The 12,177-nt window shown below is 39.0% G+C and overlaps 1 protein-coding gene across 6 annotated transcripts in view; it reads right to left on the bottom strand.

Moving 5' to 3' along the window:
- LOC306861409 (ankyrin repeat and sterile alpha motif domain-containing protein 1B-like) overlaps window positions 1-12,177 on the bottom strand; it is a gene marked incomplete at its 5' end in the record, with an annotated part of 177,726 nt that overhangs the window by 94,892 nt on the left and 70,657 nt on the right. For all 6 annotated transcript variants that reach the window (XM_079403636.1, XM_079403639.1, XM_079403637.1 and 3 more), the window contains one exon: window positions 6,210-6,360. In XM_079403636.1, coding sequence (XP_079259762.1) covers window positions 6,210-6,360 — 151 coding nt within the window. The remainder of the gene's footprint in view (window positions 1-6,209; window positions 6,361-12,177) is intronic.

Genomic DNA, 12,177 nt, shown 5'->3' with positions numbered 1-12,177 from the left:
TTTAGAATTTAGTGTTTGATAACTTTATTAAATTAGGCTATATTTTCACAATTTATTTATGTGAACATTGTTTTAAGTTCACTTAAATTAGAAGTTTTTTAAAGTCTAATGAAATAGCTCTCAATTACACTATAATGTTCAATGGCTATTCGATGGTTAAACAGTAGGAAAAAAATTCAGAGACATCAGTTGTTGTCAGTGATACTTGCCTTCAGTCATAATTAAAGATGGCATTAAACAAATATTAAAAATATACTGTCTTTATGTTGTTTCTATATTAATTTGAAGATTGAATGTGAAATTATTGCAATATAAAGGTATAATTAAATACTTTAATGTTAGGTGGGATTAATCGTGATTAATCTCAGAAAAATGTGTGATTAATTAGTTTTTTTTTTTAATCGATTGACAGCACTAATATATATATATATATATATATATATATATATATATATATATATATATATATATATATATATATATATATATATATATATATATATATGTGTGTATTTATATTAGTCCTGTCAAATTGATTAAACAAAATTGATAGCACATTTTTTCTGAAATTAATTGCGATTAATCACGAATAATCCCGCCTAACATTACTGTTTTTAAATATACTTTTATATTGCAATAATTTCACAATCTACAAATTAATGCAGAAACAACAAAGACAGTATGTTTTGAATATTTTTAATGGTATCTTTTGAGGGCAAGTATGACTGATACCGATGTCGCTATGAAATATTTTTTTCTACTAATATTTAACTATTGACTACAGCCATTCAACATTACAGTATAATTGAGAGTTATCAATTACATGTATTGTTCTTTAAAAATAACAACTTCTAATTTAAGTGAACTTAAAACAATCTTCATATAAACCCATTATAATAAATGTCATATTTTCCTGTGCCCTTCAACAGGTAGAAAATATACAGAAATTGAATAAAGTTACCAAACAAATTCTAAATTAAAGCTGCAGTCCATAACTTTTTTTGGTTAAAAATGATCTGAAATCAATATTTGAGGAAGTACATAACCAGCCAGTGTTCAAAACTATCGCCTTACTTTAGCCCGATTCACAACGGTAAGATTATAATAATGTTTTCTAATTTTAGTGGAATGGGAAGGTTTTCGCGGGAAATTTGAGCATGCTGCTGTGTCATCACGTCATGTCTGTAAACATAAAGAAGTTGCCCCGGCTATTAGGCTCTCGCATGTGAGGATCCTGCAGGTGGTGGATCATTTATAGCCTTTTCTCACAGCAGCTAGAATAATTAAATGTATCATTTTGATGGCGGATTGTAATCCAGAAAGGATTATGTGTTTATGAAACACATGTGAATGAAATTAAATAATATTCCAGTTTTAAATGTGCTTCTGATTACAGATAGCCTGGGATTACACAAGATTTGTATTTGAAAGAAAACCAGATTGAAGGGAGCATAGTTTGCTTTTTGAGTTAAAAGAATTTCTTAATATGAAATTCGAATGGTAGGACAATTAGATATTAGACTGTACATAAATTTAAATCTACACGCTAATACACACTATACTCACAGTCACGAAATGCTGATGTTGTTAACATTAATAATTTGAGAATAAAGTATAACAATAATAATACTTTGCACTTTTCCTCAGTTGGTCAGAACAAACGTGCCAGACTAGTTACTTACTTGTTCAGATGGCAATATACGGTGAAAATGGGTCATTTATTCCAAGATATCTGAATCTGTGATTGCGAAGTACAGTAAACATCCACACCGGTGCGGTGACTGACAGCTACACATTCACCTCAAAAAATCAGATTAATCTGCGCTGGAGCCGTGCCAGAGCACAGCCCACGCGAGCAAGATAATTCCACACACAGCTGCAATTCCAGGTTTTCAAACAGAGATGAAGAGGCAAAACTTACGGACTGCAGCTTTAAAGTTGGGGTAAGTGATTTCTGGAAGCCAATGTTGACATTTGAAATCACCAAAACAAACACACCCCTACCCCAAAAGGGTCTCGCCCCTATTTTGATAGCTCCGCCCCACACATACGTACGGTAATGATTAGTTCTGTGAAACAAAGCAAAACCAATGTTACTCACCTATCGTTGGAAAGCTGATCTGATATTTACACGGGTCCTACTTCTTGCTTTATTGTAACACCGTGTCTACACTGGACACGGGCGGACTATAGAACTCATTATAATCAGTGATGCTGTCTACACTGAATGCCGTGCCGCGACACGACAAATCTTCGACAGAAAACTGCTGCCGTGTTCTATTTATGACACATTGACACAAATTTCAAATGATTTTCAACGGTCGCTTTGTCGTATCCGGTGTAGACAGACCACGACAAGACAACTGTCATGTCCGGTGTAAGCCTTCTTTTGTTCCGCAGACGTTTTCCTCTTTTGTTTTTTATCCACCATCTCTGTCTTTCTGTCGTTGCTTGAACCACTGTGATCTGAGGCCACATACTGGACAACAGTCTTACATTAGGCTCATCACATGTGACCGTAATTGAGCACGACTTGCTCATTTAAGTCAAAAAAAAGAGGAAGAAGAAAAGGAGGGGACAGACAGAAGATAGGGACACAGAAGAGATAAATAAAGAGGAAAAGACACACCAAAGCAGATGTAACGGGACTTATGCTGAGCCACGTCTTGATTCTTTCCACCTAAATCCTGTTTTTGAAAAGCTGTCACTTAATAAATCCTCAGCAAATCCTACACAGTCAGTCTGATCGTGCAACATAACACAATACTGTTGCAAAAGCTGGGTGGAATCGGCTACCTAGATGGCACCTAAAGGACAACAGCCAGTTAACTAGTTTACCACCTTGTTTCCTGTTGCCTGTTGAGTTTAAAAGTTAGCTTTCATGATCATCTTCCATGATCTTTTCAAATTCAACACATATTGCTTTAGTCTTACCGAACATTTCACAATTGTTTTGTTGGTTGCAAGTCATTATTTACCAGTCATGGTTAACATTCTTGCATAGACTCACACAGGATATGGCCAAGAGAGGTGAACTATGAGCACATATTTCTGTTTCTCTTATTACTTGCACATTCAACTGTGACAGAAATGAGAAAAACTGCAAACTTCGCCTTTAGGCAACATGAAATCAAAATGCACTTGCAATGCAAAATTTGTCCTTGGAGACCATGAATTCATTCAACCCAACACAGTGATTATCCCGTCATAACGGTGATGTGCAAGCATCTCTATTTATTCTGGGATATACCGAGTGTTTTGATTGGTCCTGTGCTTTCCTGCAGTGTTGACTATAATCAGGCAGAGAAAAGAGTCCTGCAAGCTGTGATTTCATGCTTGTGGAGATATCGAGAGGCCAAAAATAGAGCTGGTCAAAATCCACAAATGTTCACGCAAACATCCGCACAAGCACCAACAGAGGGTTACAGTACAGTAACACAGGAAATAGTTTCATAAAACCCACACACACACACACACACAGATGAAGTGAAGTCCCGCAGGACTGTGCTGCTACATTAATAGAGTCGTCTGCGAGATAAACAGCGACTGCGGCTGCATCAGGTGTGAATCACTGGCCTACAGGCAACACAGCTCATTGAGTCTCCATGACAACTTGCAGGTGACTCACCAACCTCTCTGGGTAAGGCTAAAGCTGTTTCCACGACAACCCTAACCCTTACCGCAGGAATGATACCAGAGGAAAGAACTGCGGCATCCCAGCACTACACTAACTAAACACTACCACAAGAGCGGGGGGGGGGGGGGGGGGGGCATGTTCTTATTGGTATAAAGATAAAGCATGGACAGCTGATTTGTGAAGTATTTACAATATGCTAGAATATCCCCAGTAAAAAAAGTTACATATTAAAAAGTATATTTCAAAACTATTAACATACTGACATATTGAGATTTACTGATTTAAAAAAATATATAATTAAACTTTATTTGAAGTACTACTTGTGCACAATGTGCATTTCTTAATATTAAGCCTAAATGTGTTTTAATGTCACTGTTGATGAGGACTGTATGATCTTTGAACAACATTAACAACTTTAACCCTCTACCGCACACATTATGATAGACCTATAAAAAAAATTATTTGACTCTTTTTCTTTTTTTTGGAATGGCTTAACTTGAAGTGCTGTAAAAAAAAAAAAAAAGGGAACAAAATATTATTTTAAGGTACTGTGGCGGGAGGAGCCAACGACAGACACAGTGGGCGTGGCGTCAAGCCTCGGAGAGGTTTTTATTAAACAATATATTAAAATAAAGTGTCCAAAAGGGGGAAAAGTGTCCAAAATAAACAGGGATCTGGTGTCCTCGTCGTGCTGCGGGGCTGTGTAGGAGGGCAGTGTTCAGGAGGGAAGGGTCCAGGGAAGGGGCGGAGTCCGGTGGCCGCACGCGCTCCCCTCTCGGGGCCGGGAGCGAGTGGCGGCGGCGTCTCTGGCGCGGCTTCGTCCATCTACGGAAATCCCGGCGCTTCTGGGGGATTCGGCGGCCCGGCATCCTGGCCCGTCAGCCGCCTAACGGGTGTGGCAGTCCTCCTCGACGCTCCCTTCCTGGACCCACGAGGACACCAGCGTGCGTGCATGCACGGGGGAAAGACCGGTCTCCCGAGGAGAGGCGCGCTCGGCATTTAAACGGCGGCGGTGATGAGGCTCTACTCATGTCAGGTGCGCCTCATCACACGCCGCCAGCCCTGGCTGTTTCAGCGCCCCTCCTCTCTCACACACCCACTCCTGTCGGGAGCCTGGTGAAGGGCGGCGAATACAGGACGGGGTGGTGATGATGGACAGGGGGGAGGCAGCCGACTCGTCACATTACTTTATGATGTGTTGCCATATGGCAACAACATACAATAGTGGATCTAACTTAGAATAAGTGTAAGTTCACTTATAGTTAATATTTTTCCTCAGAAATGTTTGTGGTGATTCAATTGGTGTTTTTATAAGCTTCAACACAGTACGTATAACCTTATACATACTTTCCAACAACAACTGCTTTTATTTATTCCATTCTTTTTAGCTGAATAATGCTTTATATTCTTTGAATTTCATTACATTTTTCATGAATATTATTTAAATTTCAAATTTGCACTACTACAGCATAATTAAAGTACATTAAGTACAAAATAAGTTGTTCCAATTTAGCAGACTTTAGTATACCAGTTTAGTACACTAATCGTACAACTGCAGGCTATTTTTATTAAGTACATAAATATGTAAATGTATTTTTAGTATACTTAACATGAAATAAATGTATAATAGTATATTTATTTTTCACTAGGGATAAGTTATAATACAGGGGTGTCAAACTCAGTTCCTGGAGGGCCGCTGTCCACTCTCCAAACACAATTAAATACACCTGAACCAACTAATGATGGTCTTCAGGATTACTATAAACCTCCAGGCAGGTGTTTTAGAGCTGGTTGGAGCTACACGTAATATGATATATGATATGATATAATATAATATAATATAATATATTAAGAAATGGTTTGTGAAGCATTTATACATATTTAGATAATAATAAGAATCATTATTATTATTATTGCATCTATTGTAAAATTAGTAGATTGTGAGAAGTGAAGAAATTATTCATAAATATGTATACATTATTTTTTATTATAATTATAAATTATGATGGTTATCATTATTATTATTAATAATAATACGAAGAAGAAGAATGCTATTATTATTATTATTATTATTAGCCGTAGTAATACATTGCAAAAAAAAAAGAAAAGTTGAGCCAACTTAACATTTTAAGGCAACCAGCTTCAGCAGATTTTTGAGTTCTCTCAACTTATTTTTGTAGGAGCTTTTTGTTGTATAAACTTAAAACAACAAGTTGAGAAAACTAAAAAATCTGCTGAAGCGGGTTGCCTTAAAATTTTAAGTTGGCTCAACTTTTCTTTTTTTACAGTGTAGTAGTATTAAGGTCCACTTTCACAATCTAATCAATTCCCAAAGAATACAATAAAGTCCTGCCCATTTTCTGTTATTTAATATTTAGTTTAACCTGGAAATACCTCATATAATGGAATACAAATGCATTGATAATGACGTTTTATATTTACTGAATGGTGCTGAATTTATTGAGGTGCATGAAGCATTTTTCTGACAGGTATGAATGCTGCTTTTTTATCATTTTAGTTTTCATTGATTTTCATTGATTTTATTAGTTTTCATTGATTTTAAGTTACTAACCGTTGCGAGGACAGGCGTTGTGGAGGTGGATGTCCAGAGAGCAGGGTTTGCGTGTGACAGCTGTAGCCACTGACTCGTAAGGGTTGTCCTCATCTTCTGGTAAAAACACATCCAGTGATGGAGAATGGGCAATTTCAGCACATCGCTTGTCCTGCACACAAACAGCATAACACAAACCAGAGTCTTTAGACGGACAAATAGTCAAAAGATGGATGGATGGATGGATGGATGGATGGATGGATAGAATTCAAAAAAATTACACATCAACTATAAAAAAGCACCAAGTTTTTTCGTCTGTGAAAAAAACACTCAGCATCCAATTGAGAGCTTCTCTCCGTGAAGATCGACCGTTCTGTCTCACACGCCAAATGACAGGGATAAATATCCACCTATGACACCCTGCTCCATCATCTTCAATGAAACATTGCCATCACCTCCTGCTGCCTGTTTGTCTTCATGGGTGCAACACAGCAGGCGTGTGAGGGCAACCATCCCTCAAAGTAAACATAGCACAGGCCAAGCTGCCCCCATTGTCATCGCACTTATTTCCCATGAACCCCATCGATTTCTTCTCAGATGACTATTACTCTACCTGTCAGTCCCAAATCCTGCATCACCCAGCAAGCATTAGACACATCCATCATGCGCCGGGCACAGGGGCAGAACAATTTATCACACGGGTTTGAAAGTAAGACCTTTGTCTCTTTCTCTGTTTCTCTTCTGAGTTGTCTACGATAAGGCCGATCAGTTAATTCCATACAGACACTCAAGATCAGGTCTTGGTTAAGAGTAAATTAAACACTCACTCTCCATACACACTCAGACGCAGGTGGTTTAAAACACATTAATACATGCTGAACCACGTTTATATGTGGGTATGTTTAGTCATAAACACAAAGTTTACAGTAGTAAGCAGGAGAGGCATTTGCCCGTGCAAAAGTCGCCTCCAAGACCATACATTGTTGTAGGCAGCTGCCAGGGCATTGCTACAGTAGATATTTGCTATAGTGTTGATTTTCATTACTACAGCATTACTAGGGTATCTACTGTGGTTAGTAGATGGTTACTAGAGTGGTCTGGTTGGTTACTAGTGCATTTCTAGCTGATTGTGAGCGGTGCTTGCCCATGCAAGTTTCCTTCATGGTGCTAGATTGCTGTGAGTAGGGCATTACTAGGTGGTTACTATGGTGTTGAATGTCGTTACTAGGGTTTTTACTGTGGTTTCTAGGGGGTTACTGGAGTGGTCTGGCTTTTTACCAGAGCATTTCTAGGCAATTGATAGTGACGTTTGCCCATGCACGTTGCCTCCATGATACCAGATTGTTTCAGTACTTGCTAGGTCATCGCTAGTTGGTTACTATGGTGTTGATTGTCATTACTAGGGTGTTACTAGGGTGTTTCTTATGATATTTAGGTGGTTACTAGAGTGGTCTGGCAGGCTATTAGGATATTGCTAGGTACTTGTAAGTGGCATTTGTTGCTAGTTGCTAGGGTGTTGCTATGATGTTGGTTGTAATTAATTACTAGGGTGTTTATTATGGTTACCTGGGGGTTACTCAAGTGGTCTGGCCAGTTACTAGAGCATTTCTAGGTGATTGTGAGTGGTGCCTGCCCATACAAGTTACCTCCATGACGCTAGATTAAGTAGATGCTAGGTCATTGCTATGGTGTTGACTGTGATTAGGGCGTTACTACGGTGTTTATTGTGGTTTTTAGGTGGTTACTAGAGTGGTATGGTTGGTAACTAGGGCATTGCTATGTGATTGTGAGTGGTGCAGGCACATTCATAAGATTGCTGTGGGTAGTTGCAGGCCATTTCTAGGGGGTTGCTAGGATGTCTGTTGTGGTTGCAAGTGCACAAGGTGTTCACTGCGGTTAATAGCGTGTTGCTAGGTGACTGTGAGTCTTACGTGCCTGCGTAGAAGTCATCTCTATAATGTCAGGGTGTTCTGAGTGATTGCCTGAGGCAAAATTATCAACTGGATTTTGCCATTTCTGGGTGATTGCTAGGGTGTTGTTAGGTGATTGTAAGTGGTGCTTGCCCATGCAAAGGTTGTCTCCATGATGCTAGATTGTTGTGGGTAGTTGCTAGGGCATTGCTAGGGTGTTTGTTGTGGTTGTTGTGTTAATTGTCTTCATTGTGTTCACAAGGGTGTTGCTAAGTGTGTACTAAGGCATTGCTAGATGATGGTGAGTGGTGTTTGCCTATGTAGAAGTCATTTTTATAATGAAATTGTGATTTTTATGGGTGGTGTTCTCTGTGGCTACTGTTTTACAACTCGTTTTTTTATGTTTTCTGAAGAAATTTTGAGTGGCGCTTGGAAAGGTCACTTCCACAATGTTAGTGTATTCTGGGTGGTTGCTAGGTGGTTGATTACAGGCCAAAGTCAAAAAGTCCACCCACAAGTGAGAAGTTACATGCTGAAGTTTAAAACTTAGGGTTAGGAATGTGCCTTCAGATCTTTATCTCATCTTCCATTGCCCCTTTCCATGTAAACTATCTGTGCATTTTTCCTCTTCTACCAACTCCTCGAATGATGGTTTTCCCCTCTCTTTTAATTTGTGAAGGCACACTGAACGAAGCTCGTCAGGAAGAACAGAAGCCCTCCAGAGAGCCACACAGAGAAATCAACAGACAGAACATTAGAGAGGTGAGAAAGAGAGAAAGACAGAAAGAGATCAAAGCCGCATTCACAAGAGCTTACTTTTGAACTTTATGTGTCAGTTTTAATAGCGTGGTGGGGCAGGAGAGAAGAGTCGGGCACACGCCGAGGAAAATACTTAGAGAGCAGGAAGGAGGGGAAATGGACGGCCTTTGAATCAGTGGTTTCCTGTGTTGTGCGCAAGCATGCACACGCTTACACAGGAAACTACCCACTGGCCACATTGAATGAGAAAAAACTACAGCAAAGTCATGGACGGTGATTCTCCAGTTATACTGCTGGTGAAATAATATGACTATGAACCAACCTGGAAGAACTTTTAGCATTTTTAGAATTAGAAAAATTGAATAAATAATTAATAAATAACAAGAATGATGGTAATAACAATAATCAATATAATAATCTTAATAAAATAAAAAATATAATATAATTATAAGTAATTGTGATAATTATGTTCATACTCATTTAAAAAAACAATAATATTTGTCAATAAAGTTTTAGGCCTCTTCTACAGACAATGTTGACAATGTTATAATTAAGCTCGTACACACACAAAGCATAGACTTCACACATACAATAAAATAGATCAGTACCTGTTTATCGCTTGTGGATCCGGTTTTCTTTACAGTAGCTGTAAAAATTTCAACCCTTCAGCATACGAACAAAATGACCCCGCTGCGCCTGACTGTCCGAGGACACTACAACTCTTGTTCACTCTCTCTGCCTCTCTCTGACAGCAGAGACAGGAACTTCGTTTTTTTTCTCAGAAAAGGAAGACTACAAAACAAACAGAAACGGTTCAGGTCAGTAATTAGTGTGCTGATGCAGGGCTGCAGTTGCTGCACTCTGATCCAAATAGGAAATCTGCCTGGACGCCCCTCAGTCACGTCTGCAATCTTCAGCCGCACATGTGACTGGGGCCTGACAGGCTTAACAGTCAGCTTAACTCCTGTCTTCCTCCCTTTCTCGTTTTCTTATTTAATCAGCTCTTTTCGCTTTATTCCCTTTGGTTTTCTTCACATTTATCCAGAGTTCTGTCACTGCTGTTTCTCAGTTGATACAGTATCTGATCTGAATAGCCACTGTCATTTCCTGTGCTGTTCTAATCTGAGCTCTGCATATTTTGGAGGAGGACCCCACAGCATAAAAGGCCCTCAGAGACCTTCTCAGAACAGATAGAGGGATTGATATAAAGTGAGAGAGGGAAGATAAGTTTGGTCATGTGCTTTAGAGGAGGGCTTTGCATGTAGAGATGATACCGGAGGGGGGAAGGAAGTCACAAAAGTTCACTGATACAGACGAGCCTCCGGTTTACACAATTTTGTTGCAATATGCTTCACAGTGAGGCTTCATTATAAACTGAACAAACAATAAGCGGGAAAACGAAGGAACTACAAATACATAACATCAGCAAGATAAAGTAGCTGTTCGAGCCATTTTCTCACTATAAGACTTCCAGCCAAAATAATCTCATTCTGCCTGATATATAACAGTGCAAGAGATGATAGAAAGAGAGAGAAAACAGAGAGTTGGGGAAAGAGAATACAGGAAGAAAAGAGAAAATTAGCAGACAGACATGAAAATCCCTTATGACTTTCATAAAAATGCCTGACTTCTGTTATTCCCTTCTCCTAATAAACACCTTTACACATTTAGCACTTGCTCCCGATGTAACTATGAACTCTGATACCCTTTCCCTCAGCACAGATTTAGCCATTCAGGCTAATTTTCATCTGCAGTCCCTGGCAGGTTGATGGTGAGAACCAAAGTCCACAAATACATAGAAAACATAAAAGCGAAAAGCCAACATTTTGATTTCATGGTGTCTGTAAGGGCTAAAGCAAAAATTAACTCTGAGGCTAAAATATATCTTTGATTTAATTCAGCTTTTTACCTATATTTAGTGTCTGATATATTAATTTTGCTAACATGATCAACAAAATAAATGAAAAAAATACACAATGTTTTCCCACTTGCTAAATCACTACAACTAGAGATGGGGCATTCTCATTTTGGAGAGCCTCTGATTGGACCAAAATCTGTTTAGTGCAAGATGAGTCATCAATAGTTTCATTCTGTTTTCCTAAAAAAAAAAAAAAAAAAAAAAACTGCCATTAACTTTTAAAAGTAAACTAATAAGACATGAGAGTGAGGACAGAGTGACAGATAATCTAAAAAAGCCAGACAAGTAGGAAAAACTCAGCTAGTTAACCAAACACACTCACAAAGGGCCAGTAGGGAGACCGGAGGCATTCTGAGCTTTGAGTCCTCATGAGAACTTTCTTATGCAGGACTAGCCGTCATCATCTTATCATGCATAGCCTGCACAGTCTGCGAGAAGTTAACACTCATTAGCTGCCCTAATTATCTCTCAGCACCTAGGCACGGAAACCTTCTTGATAGATGAAGCCACCGCTGGGGTTCTGAGATTTTAAACATGAGTCACGGATATACAAAAGAGATTATGCCACACTGTGGGAGAGGAGGAGGAGGAGGATGAAGATTAAAACAAATATGACGGAGGAAACATTTAATGCAATCACTCGAGGGAGCCCGCTGCTTTGGAATAACTACTGTCATGGCTTTCCTTTATATTATCACAGCGCCCGTGTGAGTAATCCAAGCTCTAAACAACGATGGAGATTCAGAGACGACATCAAAGCTCAATAAGAACAGCGGAAAGCAATCATGGTGGTTGTTCATACAATTTTAATGCCACACACTAAATTGGTTTCAAGAGCACAACTGCACAAACAAAAGCATTCACTTGGTGGTAAATAACTTTTATTACTCAAATCACACTTACAACAACTTTATATTTGCATAACTCATCCATTAATAAGACGTTCATGTTGAATCCAGCTTTATGAAGGCTGTATATTTATATGTAATATAACCCATCCTCGCTCCATCTCCTGCATTTGTCTGTAAACGGCTCATAAAATACAAGCAGTCGTTTAGGATTCTTATCCCGGCACTGTTTTCAGGCTGATCTATTAAACACAGCGAGCAGCGGCCCGGCTTGGCTCCTAAATCACACTGGGCAGTCAGTGAGAGCCAGGGACGTAAGTTTACTTTAATACAAACTCACACACACATATAAAGCCATTCTATACAATTAAAACGGACAATACGCATTAAAAACTTCACTTCCCGGAGCTCTTAATTAGCTATAATTAGTGGCTTTTGTAAAAGCACAAAGTAATCGAGCTGGCCAAGACCAATGAAATTACTCCTGTAAATGTCATGAGTCCGGGCCCGGCAGTTCTTCCCTTCTCCACCAGAGGTCACCATCTCCCTTACGT

This window comes from Barbus barbus (genome assembly GCF_936440315.1).
Source record: "Barbus barbus genome assembly, chromosome: 42".
NCBI lineage: Eukaryota > Metazoa > Chordata > Actinopteri > Cypriniformes > Cyprinidae > Barbus > Barbus barbus.
This window is presented reverse-complemented; position numbering and strand designations above follow the sequence as displayed.